The 26,230-nt window shown below is 40.2% G+C and overlaps 1 protein-coding gene across 1 annotated transcript in view; it reads right to left on the bottom strand.

Moving 5' to 3' along the window:
* Window positions 1-25,513, bottom strand: part of LMNTD1 (lamin tail domain containing 1) — a 196,861-nt gene extending 171,348 nt beyond the window's left edge. The window contains exon 1 of the mRNA XM_070408826.1: window positions 25,405-25,513. Within this exon, the coding sequence (XP_070264927.1) occupies window positions 25,405-25,513 (109 nt within the window). The remainder of the gene's footprint in view (window positions 1-25,404) is intronic.
* Between the last annotated feature and the right edge of the window lie 717 nt (window positions 25,514-26,230).

Genomic DNA, 26,230 nt, shown 5'->3' with positions numbered 1-26,230 from the left:
AGTAAATTGGATGTCCACTGTGAGGCATTCTTTTGAACTCATTATGATAATAATGGATTATTCCTCTTAAATCTCTCATTTCAGGAAGAAGTCATGTTCTGCAAAGAAAAGCATTATTGAAATGATGTGCAGTACTAGGCTTTCTCAAGCAGAATTTTGCTCCTATAAAGACTAAAATGGAGAGGATAGCCTAAGTTCTGAGGCTGAACCTGGGGACCCAGATCACAGATGTGTTGGAAGGATCATCTTTGCATTCAGGACAACGAATATTTAATATTTCATGTGTGTAGGGGGAGGAGGCATTAGGGACACAACCCATCACAACCTTAAAATGTTAGTCCCATAACTGGGGTTCAAATAAAACGTTGTGGGACCTCAAAGGAGGAAGGGAAATATTGTTTGAGCAGGTGCTCTTCCACCTTCAAGCACTCTCCTTAGGACTCCTTGGTAACACTGTGACCCTCGGCTGCAAGTCCATGTAGGAAGAGTGATTCAAGCCAAGATCCTCCTGAAATTAGGGGTTGGGGGTAAGAGCAGCTGAGGCCTCTGTCCCAGGAGCAAACACTGGGCACTGAAGCCTCAGCTGTTTCACCAGATGGTGCAATCAGAATGTCACTTTTCCTTTCTCTACGGAAGACAGACAAAAGGAAGAAGATTTTAAACTGTGTGGACGAAAGGGGCCACATGCTAACCTGACAAGCTCAGGGAAGGTCTGCATGACGGTTTTGCAAACTCAGAGACCTAAGGTAACCACAAAGGATTGTCTGAAATTAAACTTTAACTAAAAGCAGTTACGGTGGGTAGTTACATCCTAGGCCGTTATCTTCACTGACAAGGTCAACCTTTACCTTAACTGAGCCTTTCTTTTTGCATCTATAATAACATACCCTTGAAATGTCTGGGTAACTTGTAACTTCCCTTTTTCTGGACCCCTTGGGGCACAACCTAATGTGCCTGGGCACCAGGACAGATACCACAAATTCCTTCATTATCATGTTAATTGTTCCTGCACCCACCTAAGTATGTGTCTATCATTTTACTTTTTATCCAATCCCAGATGTTTCCCTGCTTTGCTTTCTCCCGCCTCTCTAGTCTATCACCAATGGATTTCGTGTAACCCACCCAAGTCCCTCCTTTGATTTGCAATGTATAAAAATAGATGAAAACCCACCATTCTCCAGAGCACTATCCTAATCCATTGAGATATTGTTTCCTGGCAATTGTTGACAGTTTGACTCAAATAAACTCACAAAAATTCTTTACAGGTTTGAATGTTTTTTATGTTAGCAACTGCAAGAGAGATGATTAGATGCCCAAATAAAAAAATATATATTAGTAACTGCTAGAAAGAGTCACCATTTATTGAGCACTTGTTGGCTAGGCACTGTTAGGTACTGTACAAGAATTATCTTAATACCCATAAGATCCTTCATGGGCAAGTAATTCCCCCATTTTCCAGATGAGGACATTGAGGCTTGTCACAGTAAGAAGCTTCTTTAATCTCAACCAAGTAATCAGTGGTTTAGCCAGACTTGCCACCCAAGTTGTAAGTTGACATGACTCAAAAAGTCATGCTGGATGGGGCGAGCTAGAAGGGGTCAATGTGGGGGGGGGGGGGGGCGTGCAGGGAGAATGGGACATATGTAAGACTTTCAACAATAAAGATTTAATTTTAAAAAATGCCACGCTATTTTTACCACAGAACATCCCTCAAATTGCAGACATTAAAATACTGGTTTTACAGAACAATAAGAACTATAATGTTTAGAATAAATGTGTTTGAGGAATACCAAGTTAAAGTTTAAACAAGTTTATTTACTACCGCTATGGTCAAAATGCACTGACAGCATGCATTATGCATCTTCCACAGGGGTTTCTAGTGTCTAGTGTCTAGCACTTTCCAAACCTGTTCGATCACATAACTTCTTTATTTCTGGCATAACTGGACTCTCCAAGAACTCATTGCATGGGCCAGAATTCAGGAGATCTGCACGACGCTTATCTGCTTTGAAGCCTCCTCCCGTAGAGACCTTTCCAAGGGTGAAAAAGTTAGTTCATCGATTCATAGGAACAGGGTCAGTTCAGGAGCTCGGGGGCTGCTGGGGCACCACATGTTACCACATTCCAGTTTGTCTGTGCTGGTGACTACCAAACAGGTGACCAATTCTACCTTCACACAATTCTCAGCTGTTAGGAAATTCTCCACATTTCCTTTCCCCTCTAAATGACTCTTTGCCAACAAAAAGCAGTAAAACAAGCCTTTCACTACAACCGGGTGTGGTCCCCATCCATTTCACTTGTTCATTTTGTAGATTGCTGCCTGAAGGTTGCAAGTTAATGCTACCCAATTTCTGATGCAGTTCAGTGTAGAATGCGTCGGGGTGGGGAATCCTCGATTAGGGATTCTTCATCTGGACCTCAAGGCTATGGCAAAAGGACTCCTGTCCAGTGTTGCAGCGTCTCAGACCCTCTGCCCTTTGATATTTCTCACGTCCCTCACGTGTGCGTGAAAAGAAGACTCACAGTGCAATCGCTGGAGAGTTAGATAGCAATGTTCCCACACCTACACAAGTGCTCCCTTAAGGTGCTTTTTGATGCTGAACAGCAGCCTTCAAAAGCAGTGCGGACATGAACGTCAGGCACACCCTGATGCCTAAGGATTAGAGCATGCTGTGTTTCAAAACAGACATGGTTTGCACTGCATCAACCCCAGCATCACCAGACAGATGACAACAACCGCCTGTCCGCACCATCCAAACTCTCTCCCTAATGATAAAGCATTCCTCTGTAAGTATAGTCTCACAAAAATGACATTTTTTAAAGATAAGGTGAGTAAAGAAAACCCTCACAAAATATATATAAAATGGAAATAACTGATTAGTTAGTTCTTTGAATGTCTGAATTTTGAAAGCGTACGAGTACAAGCCTATACTTGTTGATTACAAATTCTCAGAGGGAAGTACTTGTCTTATTTATATCTCTAATCCCCACAATTCCTAGCACAGTGACCGGCACTTAGAAGGCAGAAATAGTGAAAGGAACTAATGCATAATTAGTTTATTCCAATTTCTTGATTAGAAAGAAAAAGGAGAAAAATCATTGTGTAAGAAATAGACTTTGACCAATTTCAAATGAGACCTCTTCTTGAATAAAATTCAGGAAAATTTCACCAAATCCTGTAGGATCATTACGTCCTTAAGAATATAATAATACTCCATTTGGGGTTTTACATAGGGATTTAGTAAAAGTGTGCATTAAATATTGCCCAAACTATACTAAAACTATATTCTTTTTTTAGAACGAAAATGTATTGACACTCTCTTTCATTCATGATTATTTAGAAACTAGAGGCCCAGTGCATGAATTTGTGCACAGGTGGGGTCCAGCTGGCCCGCCCCAATTGGGGGCCAATCAGCACTGGGCTGGCTGGGGGAGGGGCCACGGGAGGTTGGCCAGCCAGCTCCACCCCTGATCAGGGTGGTTGGCCAGCTGCAGTGGGCATAATAGCTACTGGTCGTTCTGGTCGTTCCAGTAGTTCCAGCATTCTGGTCACTGGAGATATATATATATATATATATATATATATATATATATATATATATATACAGAGAAAGAAACATAGGCGTGCCTACACTGTATAATTTCAAATATACTTACATGAGAATGCAAAACATGTTTTCAGTGAATATTAAACAGATTTCTGACTTTGGTGTTTAACATATTTCAAGTGCCATCTGAGACCAGGGCGTTTTAGGCAAGCAACTGCCATGGAGATCTGCTAATTAAGCCCTCTCCCTCCTCATCTGGTAAACCCATAGGGATACAGGACAATGGCCTGAGGTGGAACAGCATGTTACTAGCATTCAGGACTAGAAACCTAGTTCCCAGCTCAATACCCCAAGATGCCTCTCTCCAGTTTTGAGCTTCCAGCTTTTCTAGACCTCATCAACTCCACCCCCGTTTACCTGGGGGCCTCTCCCCGCCTGGATCAAAGACTCAGCCTTATTAGAAATAGGATCATTGGTTGTTGGTTTTCTTGTTGTTGTTGTGTTGTTGTTTTTTATTGTGATGAAACACAGACGACATACAATTTTCTACCTTTTTATTTTTCTTCCATTTTTGAAAACACATTATTTCACATTGTGTCTTCTAGGGCTCTGGCTTTAACATTTTTTTTCTCCTAACAGAAATTTCATTTGTGTTAACATAATTCACTAACTAAGTAGTCACATGGTTACACCTTGAGCAAGACATTGAAAAGGGGATTAGTCTGATAGCCACATGTGGATAATGAATAGAGTAATAGATTTAGTAGTGAATTAATCCTTCAACAACTTGAAGTTTATCAGCCTTTTCTTCTATTATTTAGAGAACTTTCACAGGGTGAGCTAAATCATTTATAGGACATAGTCCTTAATCATTCATCATCATGAAAGTTCTCAAACAGGCAATCCTGGTGAAAGAAAAATCCAACTCTACAGAGCTAACCTAATCAGATTTCCTTAAAATATAGAACGATGCAGTTATAAAGAGAAGGAAAACAAAACAAACACTTGGTCCAGGACCCAGACTCCTGTTATGACCGTATCCTTAATAATGATTCCCTTGGTGGCAACTTTAATAGTTCAGTGAAAGGGCAAGTTGATGCATAATGGGAACGTTGGGTTTAAAGTACCCTTTAGACAGGATTTACTTAATTTGTTTATATGTTTGTTTGTTTTACTTACTTTTGCCACATAACATACCAAGAATTTTTATTGTGCTTGTTTTTGTCAGAATAAAAAGAGCCCTAAACAACCCTACCTGGTTTGGCTCAGTGGATAGAATGAATGTTGACTTGTGGAGTGAAAGGTCCCAGGGATTCCAGTCAAGGGCACATGCCTGGGTTGCAGGCTGGATTCCCAGTAGGGGGCATGCAGGAGGCAGCACATCAGTGATTCTCTCTCATCATTGATGTTTTTATCTCTCTCTTCCTCTCTGAAATTAATAAAAATATATTTTTTTAAAAGTCCTAAACAGTCTAAATAGCACCTGCTCCTTCGTGAAGAAAGAACCATTTTTCTTAAGTTCTGGTCTCCCCGGAATGAAAGGGGTTAGGTCTACTTCTTTAGGAATATTTTCCATTTCTCCTGGCTTAAAGGAATTAACTGATGGAAGGAAAAGAGACGTGCATGCCAGAAGTCCGTGTGTCACACTGGGTCTGCATTTACTGCCCTAGAGTCCCTTCCCGTCTGCGTAAGCAGGTTTAGCCAGGCTGATGCAGGGGGCAGGTCTGCTCTGTGTCCGGGCATTTAATGTCAGCCGGCTGGGACAGGACTCCAGGGGTGAGCAGTTTATCAGCCACAGAGCTCTTGGGAAAGCTCACCACTGAAGAATGGGCCCCGTGGGAGCAGAACACTATCAACTCGACCATCTGAGTTCTGCTTCCTATTACGACTCCTTTTAGGAGGAGAAGTGATTTCCTAGTGGTTGGCATGTTTGAATTTATTGCTTTATTTGCTGTCTATTGAACTAAGGGGAAAATCCACCACATGCATTCCCTAGCAATGCTGAAAGGTCATTTGTCTCGTCAAATTCTGTACTTTCATAGCACTCTTTCTACCTGGAATTTCTCTAATGGTTACTTAATAATTCCAGCAGTTGGTCTCAGCAGCCTTCTCTGCATGAAACATCTATTTTGGTGAAGTTCAAAAGGTCTCTGTATTCACAGCAAATGGCCGATTTGGGGGAGTGCATTTCTAATAATTCCCAAGTTTTTATTTCCATTGTCAGCACACCCACACTCAAGCAATTGTGAAACATGCACATACATTTTAAAACATAGATCCTCAAGGGTTATTTTGAAGAAATTCTTCCACAGATCTGTATGATTGGCATTGAGGCAGAAGAATTCCCTTTCAATAATATAGTACATATAGCCTTAGCCAGTTTGGCTCAGTGAGTAGAGCGTTAGCCTGTGGACTGAAGGGTCCTGGGTTTCTGGTCAAGGGCACATGCCTGGGTTGCAGGCTTGATTTCCAGTAGGAGGCGTGCAGGAGGCAGATGATCAATGATTCTCTCTCATCACTGATGTTTCTCTCTCTCTCTCTCTCTCTCTATCTATCTATCTATCTTTATCTCTATCTCTCTCGCTCCCCCCTTCTTCTCTGAAATCAATAAAAATATTTTTAAAAAATAATATACTACATATAATTCATATTATGTCCTTCAAAGAATAATGTTTACTTTGATTACTCTCCATGATTATAGATAGTCATCACTTAGTTTAAACACACTCATATTCCTTACTCAATAGGTTTGTGCACCAAGGAAAACCTTGTTCTTTCCATGTGGCCTCAGTCAGTCTGTGCAGAAAGCTCCAGAGTCAACAGAAAATGTGTGAAAATCAGGTCTCATAATGACAGTCTGGTATTCTCAATAGTGTACTTACTGACCATAGTATAGCTCCCTTGTAGTAATAATTCCTTAGGTCCAAAAAAAGCATCCTCCCTGTACAGAGCAAACATTTTACACACCCGCTAAACGTAATGCTGGTACTGAAAACAAAGCAGGTGAGGCGTGGCCACTGCTACCTCTAAAGGAAGTGTCACCCAGCAACCCCACACTCTTCTGTCTTTCTGGGAGTGGGTGGCCACCTTGGAATAGCCCTACAAGGGATGTTTAGGATACGGTTGCCTAGGCTCCTCTTTGGAAATAGAAATCTCACTGCCCTTCCCCATGGCCCCTGACTCAGCATTTGCATAGACTGGTTGGTGCATTTACATACATGCCCTGAAGCCTAATTCTTTCTAACTTAGTAATAAAACCATGACAAGATGGAATACACATCTTGCACATGTTTCATGCATTTTAATGTCCTAATATTTGTAAACTTGGAATGGAATATAAAATATATCCAATTTTAGCCCCCTAGCAAGCTGAGTGCCTGGACATCTGTTCATTTCTAGCTTTTATATTCTTCTTAGTCATTTCACTTCTGCATTTAATTGTAACTGCCACATTTATGCTGATGGCACAAATCCTGAGACCCTTCTTAAGGCCACTTGCAGTCCTCCTTCTGAGCTTTGACTCATCTAAAATGATGGCTTAATCTCAACTGCTTTTAAATTCATGTTTGTACTCAAGAATTTTTTTCTTGAATAAAACAATTTCATTTTTAAATCTTATTTTTTGTTTTATTTTTCTCATTGGCTAACCAAGCCCATAGTCTGATCCCTAGTACAGTATAATTAATTTTTCTTTCATGTCTTACTCTCCCCATTCCATCACAGCTTAAGCTTTCTCTTTTTAAATAGTTTTATTGATTTTTAGAGACAGAGGAACATCAATATGAGAGGGAACATCCAATCAGCTGCCTCCTGCATGACTCCCACTGAGGATTGAACTCACAACCCGGGCATATGCCCTGACCTGGAACTAAATGGGTAAACTTTCAGTGCATGGGACAACACTCAACCACCTGAGCCACCAGCCAGGGCTGGGGGAGAACATTTAAAATCAGGAATGGATGGGAATATCCAGAATGGATGACCTCTTCACATGTTGGGAAGAAAAAGGGAGGAAGGAAAAGAGGGCAGAAAGAGAGGAAATAGATCGACAAGTCATGGGAGGAAGCTCAAGGACAAACTTGACCTACTTTAACATTTTACCACAGGCATAGCACCTGACCTGCAGGACTGCTCTGACCACTAGGCTCTCCTTTCCAGGGCAAGGTGAGAGTCAGATGAAAAAGAGGGACCAGTCTGAAAAAAACGTGGTGTGACCTTCCAAAAGAGATGTTGACTGTTTAATAGCCTGCTCTTTAAGACCTGAAAAGATAAAAGCTCCCTAGGTGAAATAATTAGTAGGGACCTGGTTAAATACCTTCTAAGAGGAAAGATTTAACTACCCTGAAGTCCACATTGCACAATGCTTGCACCCTCCAGTATTTGTGACCATTTTCTATTTTATAGATTTCTTTAATATGATGTCTTAACTTATGTCCCTTTTTAAAAATATTCCACAACATTAAGATTTTTTTAAGATTTCTGTCTATGAATTCATTCACATATTTGTTATCTCCCACATGCCAAGCACTGTACTAAATAAAAGGTGAGAAAACCAGCCCTGGCCCATGTGGCTCAGTTGGTTGGAGAGTCGTCCCATACACCCAAAGGTCAAGGGTTTGATTCTCAGTCAGGACACATATCTAGGTTTAGGGTTCGATCTCCTGTCGGGCTGCATCTGGGAGGCAGCTGATCAATGTTTCCCTCTCACATTAATGTTTCTCTCTTTCTATCCTTCTCCCTTCCTCTCTCTCTGGAATCAATGCAAACATATCTTTGGGTTAGGATTTAAAAAAAAAAAAAGGTGAGGAAACTTTCATTCTAGTTATGTCCTAAAAACATAAATCCTGGGAAGCCATTTAACTTCTTTCCATCTCTGTGTTCAGATCACCAAAATAAGACTAAATCATGGCTCTCAGATGCTTACAGGGCCAAGCAAATAACATCAATGAACTTGAAGCTGAGATACTTTATTTGCATATTAACCAAAAAGGCACATTCTTTCCTTCCACAAAGAAACTTGCTCTCTTCTATTTTTTTTTTTAAAACACAAACCCTCTCAGATTATATTTTGTTTCCCATGTCTGAAAGAGTCAAAAATATTTTTTCTTTCTTTTTAACCCTACTACAAGAAAATAATAATACAAGCACAATGACCAATGTCAACAGACCTTCGACCTCAACACAGCCCATCGGGCAATGCTGGGAGAGAGTCACACTGGAGAAACCAGACCCACCTACAAGAAGTACCCATTCACTTTTCACTATGGCTGGAATGCAGGCCCACTGCTACCTAATATTACAAAATTTTAAGAGAAGCCTAACGTATAGAATTTTACTGGAAATACACTCACTTAAAAGTTTTAGCAACAATTCAAAAAATTGTAAGAACTCAGCGAGGGACATCATTGTGGAGAACAAGACACATATAATTGGGGCCAGCTGCAGCGTGGGGGTGATCACTTTAAGACTTTGGGGTTAGCTGGTTTCTACTCAAACAGTATGATTTTCATTAGGAGACCCTGAGTTTTGAATCACAGTGGTATGATTCCAGTTAAAATTACAGCTACAACTAGCAGCAAGAGAGTTTTAATGTTACCTGCATCCTGAAAAAACAATCGTCCTGAGAGAAGCCATTCATTACATTGACTAAAGTAGCTGGTAACAAGAAGCTAGGAGGAAGTTCATTAAATTCTAACTTAGGAAATGTATATGTTTAGGTGCTGCTTAGAATTCTCTTGAGACCTTTGGAATAATAGACCTTTGATACTTGATGTCATTAATATTGATTGAAGGTTGTATGTTTTCTGAAATGGAAAGGTTGGTTTGATGTATTATTGATCAAATTTTTACATGACCAGCAGTGCACAGAATCCCATGTCAGAGAGAAAGTGCAAAGCAGGTCCTTTAGAGCCATCGCTGGGCCATATTACATGACTAGCCCCAGGGGTTCAGAAAAAGATGCATAGCTTTCATTGTGATATGCATCCACTGTGTCAGCTTAAGGTATTTCAAAATGATCAACAGTATCTAAAAATAGTTCCAGAAATATGCATTGACATGTGGACATGCCATTTATTTATTGTGCATCATTGGCAAGTTACTTAAACTCTCTGGACTCATTTTTTTCATCTACAAATTCCTGGGAGGATTAATTCTAACATTATATGTGTAAGGATGACCTAAGGTAGATATACTCAGTAAATGTTCACTGAACAGAAAGTGTGAGTAACCAGTTGGTTTTGTTTAGAAGATTCTGGGTTATCACTGAGCACTGGTTTTCTCAGGAGAATATCCCAACACCCCAGGGAGTTGCACCAGTGGTTGGAGAAGAGAGGAGAGTGTGTGCATAGGAAAGTACACATAGCCCGAAGCTCATTGTTACAGCAAGCAGCCAGACCATCAAAATCTGAACTAACCCTGCAGGGGGGATAGACATATGAACATATACTCTCATAATAAAAGACTGAGAAAATCCAAAGATGCTTGACACATTTAAAAAAAACAAACTCCTTAATTATTTGTGCAGTTTATGGTATCTCAAATCACCACTAAAGAGCAATGGAAAAAAAACGGCCCACTTTATCACATTATTAGGGCAGAAATTAAAGCATAATTGATACAGCTAAGGGGGAGCAGGGCTGAAAACTCATGCTATCCATGCCCCGAACGTGCCAAGAATTCAATTTAGTTTATGAAAATGTCCAAGACTGTCTCTGCCGTAGCCACTCTGAACTCAGGAGACTCTCCAACCACGACTCCATGAAATCATTCCAGGTGGCCAGCTTCTAGGCCATCAGACGCCTTTAAATAATAGCTAAAACAAGACACAGAAGCATTTACCAAGAGTAGAATTGAAGGTCAGTAGGAAACTTGGCTAGTGGATGCTTATGACTTTGCGGGGGGTGGAGAGGGAGTTCTTTCGAAATAAGCAGTAATTTAAAACTTCTGATATTCTGAGTTAGTATTAATATTTGGGATTTATGTGGATTTTGGGTTTGGGTAGGTGCCCTTCCAGTACTGCGTTTTGTTCTTCTGAAACTTGCATCTAACCTTCAGCCCACTTAGTAATCTCCCCTGCCTGAAAGATGGTGTGCAGACTGCCTGAGATATAGACTAACAGCTGTGTTTTTTCTGGCAATTCAAACACTTTGAATATAGGCCTTGGCAGTTGAAATGCTAGCCTGCAAATCCTGTGCTGAAATTCTTTGAGAACTTATCAATTTGTGTTTAGGGACTTTTCAAATGGAAAAATAAAGTTATTTATGTTTTCACAGGCAGTTCCAGGTTCCAAACTGTGTCAAGGGTAAAGCGTTCCTGTGTTTGAAAGGCCAGTGGAGACTTACGTAACCCAGAAGAGGACAACGTAATGCTACCCCAGGAATAAATTATAGGGCTTTAAACATTTGCTATTCTATAACTTCATGCCATAGGAAGTGGTTCTTTCTTATCCCTTAGGAGAACTGGACTTGGTTTTCATAATAAACCTGCAAGGCTAGGAGCATTAGAAACTCAACTGGTTATCATAAGTAAAGGTTTTGTTTTCTGTTTCCCACATTTGGAAAGATGTCTCTCCAGGAGTGGGGCCAGTGGCGTATTCTATGTGTTTTTTCATGTTGTTGCTGCTCTTTGTGATCTGTGTACATCCTTTTTTGTTTCCTTTTGCTAAACAACTGGGACTTCACAGTCCTTGTGAAGCCCAACTGTCACGTAGGTGGACAGAATTCATCAGCCAGATATTTTTCCAGGCCAGGTTCTTCTCACTAGTCCCGTGGTCGGCAAATTGCGGCTCATGAGCCACATGCGGCTCTTTGGCCCCTTGAGTGTGGCTCTTCCTAAGCTTTAGGAGTACCCTAATTAAGTTAATAACAATGTACCTACCTATATAGTTTAAGTTTTAAAAATTTGGCTTTCAAAAGAAATTTCAATTGTACTGTTGATATTTGGCTCTGTTGACTAATGAGTTTGCTGACCACTGCTGACTAGTCCATATCTCATGAATGTTTTAAGCTATGAAATGGGACATGGGCTACATAATATTAAAACCCCCCAAAATGTAGGGTACGTTGTAATTGCTGAGAAGTTGAGAAACATTGTGGAAGGTTTTCTATTTGCAGTGAGAGTTTATATACGTGAGTTTGTATTCAAGTAAGAGTTTCTACAAGGACAACAAGCTGGCTAAGCCAGCAACAGTGAAGACCAAGACCAAGACCTGGTTGGTTTGGAACTGAGGGGTCCAAGAAGTAAGTTCTAGATATGGAACTGAGAAATGAAAATATAGATAAACAGAAGGGGGTGCATCATACCACCAAGAGAAATATCTTGGTCTGGAGGCTTTAAATTCCAAAGCTTAGGGTTTTTTCAACAACACTGTGCTGCATTCTGTCTGCCACTATTTCACACTATAGGTATGTATATGCATTAGACTATGTGCAAGCCATGAGCTTGGGGAAGAGTGATGGTGAGTAAAGAGCACTATTTATTTTTAAGAGAAACTGATAAGACAACTATTCTTGTAGATTCTGCATGCCAAAATTTGTTTGAAAGCTATTGTTTCTTACAGAAACTCTGATACACACCCTAAACCACAATAGTAAAAGCATGGGATGTTGTAAGGAAAAGATTAAGAAAAAAATAATAAAGGAATTAGAACTCAAAGTCTCCCAGAAATTTCTTTCATCCATAACAGGATAAAATAGTGGAAACTATAACCAAATATTTTGTTTTAAGGGTGTGACAAACTATTTTTTTAAAGCATATAAGAGCCAATCCAAACCTTTATTCAAGCTGATGCTATGTGTTGAGATTGGCTTGGATTTACGGCGAGCACAGGTAGACTAAACGTTCTTCTGCACAGAGCTGGGAGATGGCAGAGCCTGGTTATTTCATTCCCTTCAGAAGGTGTAACACCATCTATTAATCCTTGGAAGCACTTGAAATTCAATATAAAGGATTAATAGATATAAATCTGGAAAGGTATTGAGTAAGCAGAAGGTATTAACATGGAATTGCCTAAAATGATTATGCTTATCTGATTATAATAAAATGATTATTATTCTTCACCCAAAACAACACAAAAGTCATCTATGTTTTTTCCTTGCAGTGTTTTAGTTACAGAGCATATTTTCCATCAAACACTTTTCTAAAGTTCTTTCTCAATCTGGCTTTCTCAGCAAAGGAGGAAAAAAAGTGAGAAATCACTATTATGTAGAGTTCTGTTGTCGATCCTATATAATAATCCTATCTAATAAAAGGGTAATATGCAAATCAATTGAATGGCAGAACAACCACCAGGGGGCAGACACTCAATGCAGGAGCTGCCCCCTGGTGGTTAGTGCGCTCCCACAGGGGGAGTGCTGCTCAGCCATAAGCGGGGCTGACGACTGGCAAGCGTACCAGCGGGATCCTCTCCCACCTCCACGGCAGCACAGTCGGACATCCCCCAAGGGTTCCCAGATTGCTAAAGGGCGCAGACTTGGCCGAGGGACCGCCCCCTCCCCATCCCAGTGAACGAATGTCATGCACTGGGCCTCCAGTAGTAAATAAGTTTAATCAATTGATGTGTTTGAAAGTTCAATATAGGTCAATATCTGAACAGTTAAAAACTACTGAAGGCCTATATTTTTTATTTACATCTGAATTTTTATTTCACCATATATTTTTTTATTTTTACCCAATGAGATATAAGAACTTAGCAATCAATTCATGCTGAGGAAGTAACATTCATTTATTTCACAAATGTTTATTAAACATCTGACACATGCCTGACAATAACTAGGCATTGGGATATGATAGTAACATCTAGAACAAATCCTTACTGTCATCAAATCTAAACAATCCAGCATAGCAGATAAACAAGGAATAAAATCAAGAAATAAAGGGTGCTAAATTATAATGACAAAAGTGCCTATTGAAGCACCTAGTTTAGGTGGAATGTGGAAAGTTTATAGGAGGCATGTTGCCACACATATCTCCCTTCTGGTATTTGTAAGTACCCAATATTATTCATTTGTTTGTTTCTAGGATTACTGTCTGTCTGCTCCCAATAGCATGTAAGTTTCTTAAGGATAGTGACTGTTTTGTTCACTGATGTGTCTTTAGATCCTAGAGAAGGTTTGGCACGCGACAGGCACTCCATAAATATCTGCTGACTAAATTACTAACTTGTAGGAAATGATGCTGCAGAGATAGATCATAGCCTTCCAAGCTATGATGAGATGTTTATACTTTATTTCCCAATCAGTGAAAAGCCTGGAGTGGTTTTCAGCGATAGGTGGCATGATCTGATGGATAGCTCCATAGAGAAAATGGGTAGACAGAAAGGGAAGGCTGATGAGCTTTAGCAGGGGAGCTGTACTCAAGTGTGGGTCAGAATCCATGGTGGCCTAACGTTCAAGATGGCAATGGGGATGGAGAGCAGTGGATAGATTCAGGGGATGGTTAGGAAGTAGAATCACTAGGCCTTCCTTGGTGATTGGATGTGGTGCAGGGAGGGAGGGGATTAGTCAGGAATAATTTCAGGTCTGAATCATTGGCTGGTTCGATGCTATTACCACTCATTAAGATAGGAAGCACTGGAACAAGAAGTTTTCTTGGGGAGTATCAAGAATTCGGTTTTGAGTATGCATACTTTGAGGTACCTCCATAATATCTAATAGATAGTTAAATAAATGAGTCCAAAGCTAAGAAGGATGTCTAGACAGAAGATATAAGTTGAACTTTTAGCTCAACACAGAGATTCAGTTGAGTCCCAAACTTGTTAGGAAGTTACAATCAGAACAGAACATTTTGTTCTCTCCATTTTCATGACATTTGGTGCTCCACACTTGTTAGGCGTTAGCTGCTGATAATGACAACTTCCTGGTGTCAGACAAGTCTTCAGGTTGAAGTGCCGAATGGCACTGACAGGGGCCTGGCCTAGTGCAGTTTCCAAATTGCTAGGGAGCTGAAGGAGGTGAAAAATTCATTACCAAGCCATCTGTCCTGATATTCTGCCCTGATTTCTAGGCCAGAGGAATTTTAATAATTTCAAGAAAATTTAAATAGCACACACATATCCACAAATGCACTCACTATCACCTCTATATCCTAGTTTCTTAGGCATTAACAAAAAAAAAACCTCAGAAAGTTGAGCAAGGTTAGCAAGTAGATGTAGCCTTCTTTTCAGTAGAACAGTTTAAGCCAGGACAAGTGCTCTTTCCATTAAGTACTGGTATGCTACCTTGTGTCGAGCAGGTCAGCCAAGGGTTCACAAGCCTGAGTGAGGGCGGAGAATGGATGAAGAAATGACGGACAAAGAGAATAAGCTGGATTTAGGTGGATCTTCCTGTGCCTGGCTGAGGCCACAGAGAGAGATCCAGAGGCAAGCTGAGCCTTTATTTTATAGCCAGAGGTAAACAAGGTAGTGGTCACCATAGTTACAATGTTCTTGTGAGTTTCACTTGTTTTGGCAGCACTTGCTACATGTCCCTCAGCCCAATAGCTTCCCAGATGAGATAGATTTAGGGAGCGTCATAAGGCCAAGCCTAATTATGCTTAAGAGGGCTGTGCCCTCTAAGCTGGGACTTGTTTGTGGCTTTGCCAACAGGTCAGTCCAAGGCTTAACCCTATAGCCGTGCCCTACACTACCTTTTGTTACTAATGTTGGGTTTCCCTCCCCCCCTATTTCTGGGACTTAATTTTGGTTCCATAGTAAGGTAGTCCTGTACAATGAAATTAAAAGATAATAGTAACAATAAAATTAATCAGAGAAACTTTCTTGGATTCAAATCTTTCTCTACTTCCCTTTAGTTCTTTCCTCCTCTTTTTCTTTCTATTCTTCCTTGCTTTCTCTTGCCTCCCTCCCTCTATTGCGTTCTTTCCTTGCATAATCAAAGAACATGGGATACTGAGTCAGGCAGAATTGGGTTTGCATCAGATCTCTACCTTATTTTAATTAAATGCTCTGAGTCTGTTTCCTAAGTTTTAAATAATAATAATATTGATGGTTTAAAATATCACAGGGTTACTATGAGGGTTAAATGAGAAAATATATGTGGAACTAACTGCATAAAGATGGCTCACGGTGGGTAGTCCATAAATATATACTCTCTTTCCATTCCCATTTTCCTCCATTAAGAGAGCTACTGGACCTCAGCCAATGAAACCTGTTAAGCATAGTTGAATTAGATTCAGTGAGTGGTGGAAGAGAAAACCAGATGGTAATGAGTTCAGAAGTGAGTGCAAAATAATGATTTATAGACAGTTAAGTGACACAGCCACTCATTCAAGAAGTGGGAGAGGGTAAAGGGATAAAAAAAACAATGGAGCAATAGTATGAAGGAGAATCAGAGTCAAGGAAATAATTTTTGTTGGTGATGCTTGGTTGTTTTTTAAGGAAGGGAGTTTTGAGTATTTCCATACAAGCGGGGAAGGGAACTGATGGAGAGGAGAAATATAAAAATGAGAGACACCAATAATTGAGAAAATACCTTGAGTAACTAGAATATAATAAAGGTTACTGTAGCTATAAAAGCAAATTGCCAAATGAACAGTAACTCCTTACAGGGAGTGCAAGCAGGGCCTTGGAGACCTGGGTTCACTGTGACTCAGGACTTCAGTAGACTGTTATTATTAGCCAACAATGTTCAGGGCTGAGAAGCAGCCCTGTGTGTACGTCTTCCCCTAGTGCCTGAAATGGCAATTACTCACTATATGCCAAGTGGTTAAGAACTATGTACCTTCGTTAAGAGCCTATCTGTGAGAAGGACAGACCTCAGTTTGAATATGAGCTCCATAACAATTTTTGTATTATCTGGGGAAAGTTCTTAATTTTTAGTTTCTTTAATTCTAAAATAAGAATGATGGCTCCTTCATAATAGAGTTGGAGATGGTATACTCCAAGTAACTAATAACGATTAGCATACAGAAAATCATTTTCCTTGGGAAGTGTTAGAGTACTACAATTTGAAAACTCAACCACTGGCTACCTGCCATTTGGAATCTCTCATCTTTTAACACAACAGCTCTCTGACATTTAAAAATATATATATTTTTATTGATTTCAGAGTGAAGAAGGGGGTGGGAGAGAGAAAAACATCAATGATGAGAGAGAAACATCAATGATAAGAGAATCATTGACCAGCTGCCTCCTGCATGACCTGGGCATGTGCCCTGACCGGGAATCAAACCCTGACCTCCTGTTTCATGTGTTGATGCTCAACCACTGAGCCACACTGGCCAGACCTCTCTGACATTTTGATGTTAATAACTGACTTACACGCATCTAAAAGCAGAAGACAGAGCCTCTGGAAACATTGCTTTATCTAGGAGCCCAGTGGGCACTGGTCTAATAGGGAAGTAGCAATAACAAGGTGGTGGCATCTGCGGAGGTGAAAGGGCAAAAACAAGACCAGGATCCAATTTAAAAAAAAACAAGAGTTGGGTCATTTCTTCACATATTCCAATGCTAAGTCTAAAGTAAATCCTTGGGTAAATCATAACAAATCTTTCCATTGAGATGTTCTTTCTGGTGGGCCAATCAATATGGAATGGTTCCTCTCCACTTTCTCTAGAATAAAACAAATTTAGATTCACGTTCAACCTCGATAGGTATGAATTCTATACTAAGCAATTAATTTAGAAGGAAGCATGTGAGAAAAATACTTGAATATATAAAGACCTTAAAGAAGTGACATGCCCTAACTATGAGAATTATTTACTTTGCTGAACACAACAAGAATTACAGTGGAAATCAATACTCTGCTTTGTCTATTTTTCAGAGTATCTATTTTAATTAGAATATTGCTTATTCTAAAAGCAGTCACCCCCTTTGGGCAATGAAAGCTAACTATACCCAATTGCTTTTGGTTGTGGTCAGAGGGTGTACACATTCTCCCGTGACCTCAGAAAAGGTCGGCAAAGGTATATTGTGCATGAATCTACACAGCAGTGAGCTATCACACACGTTTAAGCATTTTTATCTTTAACAGCCAAAGAGAGTGTCAGAGCCTCATTTCTTGGCTAGACAATGAGCATCCTGCCTTAAGCTTGGACGAATACATAGCACATCATTTCAATTGCTGCGTGAGTGATGGCTGTAAGTATGACGGCTGACACCTTCACTAAACCAGTATTCTTGGAAAAGGGCAATCCAGAACTCAGAGAGGAAGATTTTGCTAGAAGAAGGTATTTCTATCTCTATTTTCCATCTGGGGAGAATAACAGCTTTATTTCAGAACAAGTGGTGTAAGTAGAGATATATCTGAAATCTTAAAACGAAGTAGCAAATGCTTTTGTTTTTTCTTTGTGTTGTGGTTTTGCTTTGTTTTGTTTGTTGTTGTTTTTCAGTTATTTCAGTTTTATTTTCTGGGTATCTTCATGCAAAATGACTCTTGAAAGAAAGGATTTTGCAAATTTATTTTCTTAAATTGTACTCATCCCTTGGGCCGATGAGTTTTTACAATGGCTTCAGAAATGGAAACCATTGATTTATATTTCACTGGTATTTTTGAAGGGGCTGCAACACAGCAGACCTGTGTCCACTTGTCTTCATTCCCCTGAGAGATAGGAAAGCACCCTGGAGGAGAGGCAAGCACAGGCTGTCACTGAAGCCAGGGTCATGTTCCCTGTGAGAGCCATTCATCCTGTCACTAACACGGCGCCTTATTTAAAGGATCCAGACAAAAATAGATCTTCTCTCGAGCTAGAAAAGCAGAGGGATGGAGAAGTGCAGAACTATCAGTTGAAATATTTCAGCTCTGTCTGTGAAAATGACTCCCTGGATGTAGGTAACCTTGTTCAGGTTAGTTCGCTTAAGCTGCAAAAACGGGTCCGCCTATCCTGTCAATCAGGAGAGCAACCACTTTTAAAAATAATGATGAACCTAGACTAAGAAAATGCAGCAAATTCACTTGAAGCTGATGTTTTGGGTTGGACCACCACTGAAGACATTTGGAAAGGAAACAAAATACTAAATTAAAAGCACATTTGCCTTTTTTTATATATAAAATAAGTGGTAAATTTTGAAACACATAACTAATTGCAATTGCTAATGATTTGGGGGTGAATGGAGAAGGTGAGCACATTTTGTACCCTGGTCTTTCCTTATGGGTGTTGGCCCTGGTGCTGTGGTACCAACTCATTTGTCCTACTGTCCCTAGGTCTGAGACCTAATTGGAATAAGTTTTACCTTCCCTAGAGTTTAATTTTTACTCCTTTGTTTTAATAAAATTGAAGTACCCCTGAACATAATTCTTGGATTAGCCATTTACTTTGTTAATTATAATACCACTAATAATTACCATTTATTGAATATGTATTAAGTGATAAATACTCCAAGCAGATTACCTAATTAAATCTACTCAAAAATACTACAAGGTAGCCCTAACTGATTTGGCTCAGTGGATAGAGCGTTGGCCTGCGGTTTCAAGGGTCCCAGGTTCAATTCCGGCCAAGGGCATGTACCTTGGTTGTGTGCACATACCCAGTAGGGAGTGTACAAGAGGCAGCTGATCGATGTTTCTCTCTCACCGATGTTTCTAATTCCCTATCCCTCTCCCTTTCTCTCTGTAAAAAGTCAATAAAATATATATATATATTTAAAAAATACTACAAGGTAGCTATTATTAGTTCCAAACTAGAAATGAAGACACTGAAGCCTAGAGACCTTCACTACTCAATTTATTATTGTTTCAAAGATTTTTTTACTGATTTTTAGGAAAGAGGGAGGGAGAGGGAGAGAGAGAAACATTGATGTGATAGTGAAACATTAATCAGCTGCCTCCTGCACTGCCCATAACCCAGGCATGGGCATGTACTCTGATAGAAAATTGAACGGGCAACCTTTCAGCACACAAGACAACACCAACTAACTGGGCCACACTGGCAAGGGCTTCACTTTCAATTTAATTTTTTGAGGAAAATCCATACTGTTTTCCACAGAGGCTGCACCCACCAGTTCACATTCCCACCACCAGTGCACAAGGGTTCCCTTTTCTCCACATCCTCACCAACACTTATTTCTTGTTTGTTTGACAATAGCCATTCTAATTGGTATGAGGTGGTATCTCACTGTGGTTTTAATTTGGGTTTCCCTGATGATTAGTGATGTTGAGCATCTTTTTAAGTACCTGTTGGCCATCTGTATGCTTTCTTTAGAAAAAAATGTCTATTCAGATCTTCTGGACATTTTTTAAGATTGTTTGGTTTCTTATTTTTTTATTTTTAATGGTTTTTTTGTTTTGTTATTGAACAGTATGGCTTCTTCATATATTTTGTATATTAACCCCTCATCAGATATATGATTCTGCAAATACAGGGTGTCCCAAAAAATGTATACAAACTTTAACAGCTGATAGCTCAATTTTGAAAATGAAATGTATTTTAACAAACACTGCCTTTATAATTATTCAAAGTGTGTGAATACATTGTTGGGGATACCCTATATTATATGTATTACAAATATTTAATAGTTTGCCTTTTCATTTTATTGATGATTTCCTTTTCTGTGCAGAATAATCCTTTTGTCTAATTATTGGATTAAAAGAGTTTATAGTAATACTAGTGGCCCAGTGCATGAAATTCATGCACATTAAAAGGGGATTAATTAGAGGAAATATTTTAATATTGCTATTTGCCCTTTCTCTAAAATAGAAGTGTCAGAGATGAAAGAAAATTAGTAAAATGTATATGAAAATCTTCCTCCTGTCAGAGTCTGGGGCACACCACGGGACTCAGAGTCAAATCCCCGCCCACCTACATGTGCCTCAAAATTGCACGAAACCTAGACCCGGCTGCCCCCCCCCCCCCCCACATTGGGCTAGATCCAGACTCGGCCAGTCCCACCCTTGTCAAGCCCCACTGGGCAGGGGGCGCAGCCTGAGGTCCCCTGTCAAGCCCTGCCAGGTGGGGGGCGTAGCCTCAGGTCCCCTGGCCCAGCACTGGGAGGGTAGCACAGCCTCAGGTCCCCAGTCAAGCCCCACTGGGCAGGGGGCGGGGCCTGAGGTCCCCCGGACCGGGGCAAGGAGGGCAGCCTGAGGTCCCCCGACCCAGCACTAAGGCGGGGGGGGGGGTGGGCACGCACCTTGAGATCCCCTGTCAAGTCCCGCCAGGCAGGGGGCATGACCTGAGGTCCCTGCTGATTGCTCGTTAAGGCTCATTACGGGAAATTGGCCTCCACTGTGGTGCCGCCATCTTTGTGGTAGAGTGATGGTCAATTTGCATATTCCCTCTTTATTATATAGGACTAGAGGCCTGGTGCACTGATTCGTGCACTGGTGGGGTCCCTCGACCTGGCCTGTGCCCTCTCACAATCCGGGACCCCTTAGGGCAGCGGTTCTCAACCTGTGGGTCGCGACCTCTTTGGCTGTTGAACAACCCTCTCACAGGGGTCGCCTAAGACCATCCTGCATATCAGATATTTACATTATGATTCATAACAGTAGCAACATTACAGTTATGAAGTAGCAACGAAAATAATTTTATGGTAGGGACACAACATGAGGAACTGTATTTAAAGGGCCAGAAGGTTGAGAACCACTGCCTTAGGGGCTGTCAGAGAGTCGGTTTCAACCCAATCCCCACAGGCCAGGCTGAGGGACACCACTGGTGCACAATCAGGGCTGGAGGGACCACGGGAGGGCTTCCAGGGCGTGTCTGGCCCATCTCGCCCAGTCCCGATCAGCCAGACCCCAGCAGCAAGCTAACCTATTGTTCGGAGCATCTGTCCCCTGGTGGTCAGTGCGTGTCATAGCGAGTGGTTTAACAGTCGAACGAACGGTCGGACACTTAGTATATTGGGCTTTTATTATATAGGATTTGGCATTGCTTATATCACATTCATATGTTTGGTGAACTTTAGCCAGCTCATGATTATAAAAAGTCTCTCATTTTGGTAAATTATTGCAATGAGAAATTTGTTTTTTGTTGCTGAGAAAGGTATATTGGGGTAGACTGGGGGAAATTAACATAATATATGGAGGAAGCTTAAGATGTTTTATCTCTAAGGTAAATAAAAAAGGAGCAACATATTTTTGCTGGGTTGTGAAGATTCAGTGATAACTGTTGGGTTAATTGTAAAACAAATTTAAGTCAGATAGTTGTTGTATTTAATTAATTAGATTTCATCTTTATCTAATTATTTTATAGCCTAATAGATAAAAAAATGTATACACAGTTGCCTCTGGACACTTTGCAAATATTACATAATTAGAAATGGCAAGTAATTGTTTCATAATGCTTTCCATAATACCAACTATTCATGTGTTCTGCAAAGAGCAAGAGTAAAAAACAGATGTGAAACACAGTGGAATTATATCCAATTTTCCATCAACTCACACTTCTGAGCATTATTAATCTAATGTTTTATCCAATGGTGGGATTTCAGATCCAAGCTTAGCAATTTCTTCCTGCAGTTGTTCATTTATTCCCTGTGCCTGTTACAGCATGACTTGATCATTGTTTAAATGTGTTTGTGACTCCAGAAACTGAGGGCAGGAAAAAAAGGAAATGGGACTATGCTAAGCAAGAATGCTCTGTTTTATAATAAAAGAAGTCATTGAATACCAAAGCTGGTTATGAAAGAAACTCCATCAGGGTCTGAAAATTCCACCAGAGAATGAAGCATGATGGGAATTTTCAAGTTCTAATGTCTTTTCTGCCTGCAGAAGTTCTTTGTTAAAAGCAATATATTAACTCATTTTTTAAAATCTAGCAAGATTTTTTAAAAGTATCTTAATATGCTGTATTTTATGACATTTTATAGCCAATTTATGTTTTAACAAGTTCATTTATTTAAAAATTACAATAGATTATCTGATATGTCTCCCTTTTACAAATTAGATTTGCCTTTTGAAGTATAGCTTGTTTAGATTTTTTAAAAATCTCAGTTCCATAAATATTCACAATGTATAATTTCAGGTTACACATTTATTATAAAGTCCTTAGCCAACAATGCACTATAAATAATAATAATAATATATTTTGCTGATTCTGCTTTAGGATTTTAATTAAAAGTCATCACATAGCACTAAGAAGGCAGCATATAGATGATTTGTGAGTAACATGACAAAATAAATTAAATTTGTAAATAATTGTTTTATCATCAATATATCTGAGTTTCACTGAATTCTGAGAGGCAGTAGGATTCGGTGGAAAACCTTAGATAATGTATCTAGATTTTTTTTCTCAGTTGTAAATTGCAAATGACAATACCATCAACTAACTTGATTGCCAAGAGAAATGAAACCTAAACCTAATTATAACTTGTTGGGGGCATTCACTTAAGCATTTTCTGGACATTTATGTCTCCAGTAATATATGTAGACCCAATTTGATAATGCTGCAGACAGTGTGATTTGTTAAATTTCTACAAATCTCTGAAATGTTTTCCTTTAAAAGGTAATGTATGTGTATATATGATATGTAATATAAGATCCATATATGTACCATATATACATGCATATACATATACATACATATACATATACATATACATATACATATACATATATCCTCTACCCCATCTCACCCATGGTCTAGGTGTCCCGCCTTCTCTGGAATGAGATCTAGCCTCTCTAGCCAACACACCGTGCTAAACACATATTCCTGTCTAAAGAGTATTGGTGTCCCATATTGCAAAAGGCCCCCTGCCAAAGAGTGCTCTACCTGATTTTCCTAAGTTGAGTGGGTTCTAAAGCATGTATTGTTTACTCTGCTATGGCTGCTATTTTCACTATTTATTTTGTGTTATGGTCAACAGTTTAACCTGTAATGTACAACAAAAAATATGAAGTGATACTTACATCCAAAAAAGGAGGTTGGTTAGGCGGGTAAGCAGACCACAAAGTCTCTTCAAGGAATCAGAGGGTAAAGATCACAAAGCAATTATTAACTTTTGAAGATCCTTTGACCTTCATAAACATCCCTGCCGGCTGGAGGACTGACCAGCCAAAAGAGACCGTCCATGTTGACTGTTTGGAGAGCACCTCCTTGGGGCTGTCCTCCAAAGAGCCCACATGGAAACGATCCTGCCATTCCTATGGGTTCATCCCCTGATTAAACCAGGTGTGCTCTACCCAAAAGCTTTCTGGAGAAATGTTCTCTTTTGAAAAGGAATTTGAGAGACACAGTTTTCTTTAAAAAAAAAAAAAAAAAAAAAAGATTGTATTGATTTTTTAGAGATGGGAGAGAGAGAGAGAGAGAAACATTGATCATTTGCCTCCTGTATGTGCCCCAACCAGGAATTAAAACCCATCACTTACTGGTATACGGGAAGACGTTCCAACCAAATGAGCCACACTGGCCAGGAAAAATGATACAGCATTTTGATGAGACCAAAAGTGTTCAAGAAACTGCTTGAAACACAAGGCACATTACAGAGTGAAGAGATAGCCCACATATGGTGAGAGAGTAACAAAGGTGAAAGTATGTTGAGAGGTAGAGTAAATAATAAGCTGATCTAAGTTTAAATCTCATGTCTATCCTGGCACACTTAATACAAAATGTAAGCCACTCTTCCGAAGGAGAGAGTGAGAGGCTTAGAATGGCAAAAAACAGTGGGTAAATCAGTCCATAACCGTTCATATATAACAGTAAGTGGTTTTGTAATAAGTGGTTAGTAAATGAATCCATAAAATAGCCCACATCACCCAAGTAAAATTGGCCTCTAAACTAGAACGTGAAGGCCAATCTTATTTTCCAGATGGTAGGGAAAACTTAACAAAAATTGTACCGGCAGGAAAGTTCCACAGCAAGTATAGACTTTAACACCTTTGATATTAAAGATAATTTTAAGCCCTAACTGGTTTGGCTCAGTGGATAGAGCGTCAGCCTGCAAACTCAAGGTTCCCAGGTTCGATTCTGGTCAAGGGCATGTACCTTGGTTGCGGGCACATCCCCAGTAGGAGGTGTGCAGGAGGCAGCTGATCGATGTTTCTAACTCTCTATCCCACTCCCTTCCTCTCTGTAAAAAATCAATAAAATATATTTTTTTTAAAAAGATAATTTTAAGATACCATAGCTAAGTTATGCATATATTCAAAAGAGGAGCTCTCTTGCCATAGCCGGTTTGGCTCAGTTGATAGAGCATCAGACTGTGGACCAAAAGGTCCCAGGTTTGATTCCGGTCAAGGGTATGTACCTTGGTTGCAGGCTCTTCCCTGGCCTGGGCCCTGGTTGGGGCTTGTGCAGGAGGCAACCAATCGATGCATTTCTCTCACATCAATGTTTCTCTCTATCTTTCCCTCTGTCTTCTACTCTCTCTAAAAATCAATGGAAAAATATCCTCGGGTGAAGATTTATAAAAAAAAGAGAGGAGCTCTCTTGAAGCTACTTACTCAGAGGAAAACTTTATGAGAAACCATAAAGGGTCTTTATTTACAGCCTTTTCCCAAATGTTTAACCCTAATATGTCTTTTATTAGGTCCGCTTTACATGAAATGACTCTATACCAGTAGTTGGCAAACTGTGGCTCGTGAGCCACATGCGGCTCTTTGGCCCCTTGAGTGTGGCCACGAAGTTTCAATCACACTGTACCTGCGTGCCCGCACATGGTATTTTGTGGAAGATCCACACTCAAGGGGCCACAGTTTGCCAACCACTGCTCTGTACCAATCAAATTGACTCCTAGAAAATATATTTTGCTTCCAAAATTTTGACCTGCCCCCCAAAACATTTATGTTCTACAAACATTTTCACCTTTTCATTTCTATATTTTACATATTGGAGAGAAAATGTGTAATTCTTCCATACTCCTCTTCCCTAACCTCATCTTTCCTACAAACACATATATTTAGTGGGGGGGGGGGGGGGGGCGTAGATATAAAAAAATCATCTTTACAGTAAACAGATCAGAGAGTGTAACCTCTGTCAGATATTTTACCTGCTCCTACTGAGTCTTCAGAGGTTTGAGGGCTGGGGTTGAGGGAGATGAGGCAAAGGAAGTGGGAAAGATCCAGACGGGACACACTTACTGCATAAGCAGTGACCATGCTCATGGACCAAGCTGGAGACACTGCAGTCAATAAGATCCAGCTCCGCTATTACGAAGCTTTCATTCTAAAGGTGGGAAAGCTAACCAATAAACAAACAGTAATAAAATTGGAAATGTTATGAAAGAAACAAATGAGGGCTGAAAGAAAATAATGGCTGCTGTGTGTATTGGGGGTGGAGATCTACTTTAGACAGACTATACAAAGCCAAATGAGAAGGAGTTGGCCCTGGGGAGACAGGGGAGCATATACTGGGGGGAAACAACCAGCACAACTGGTCCTGAGGTGGAAAGATGCAGGAAGCCACCCATTGTCTTCACTATCAGAGACGTGCAAACAGGGATCCCGGAACGCTGGTGAACCTTGAACCCACGGCAAGGGCCAGAGTTGTGCACTGATTGTCTACTCCAGACAATGGTGGCTCAAGTTAATTCCTGATCAAATAGTCTCAGAGAAAATCCTTCTAATATTTACTGACTTTTAATATAGTCTGTCTGTTACTGCAATTACCTGCCTGACTAAGAGTTAGATGTGTATCCAAAATTGAATAAAAGGTTGTCGAGGCCTGGGCACCAGTGGAAGTCCTTTCTCTTGCATTGGGCTTGCCTGCCTGGCCCCCAATATTTCCAAATTATTATTTCTTGTCTCGTCTCTTTCATTTGCGTACGGCCCCTTCTCCAGATCCCGAACCCTGAACCACGCGGGACGTGGGGGAAC

This window comes from Myotis yumanensis, unplaced genomic scaffold, assembly GCF_028538775.1.
Source record: "Myotis yumanensis isolate MYYU_CA2020_CCGP unplaced genomic scaffold, mMyoYum1.0.hap1 SCAF_3, whole genome shotgun sequence".
Lineage (NCBI taxonomy): Eukaryota > Metazoa > Chordata > Mammalia > Chiroptera > Vespertilionidae > Myotis > Myotis yumanensis.
Note: the sequence above shows the minus strand (reverse complement) of the source record. Positions and strands in the feature narration are given on the sequence as shown.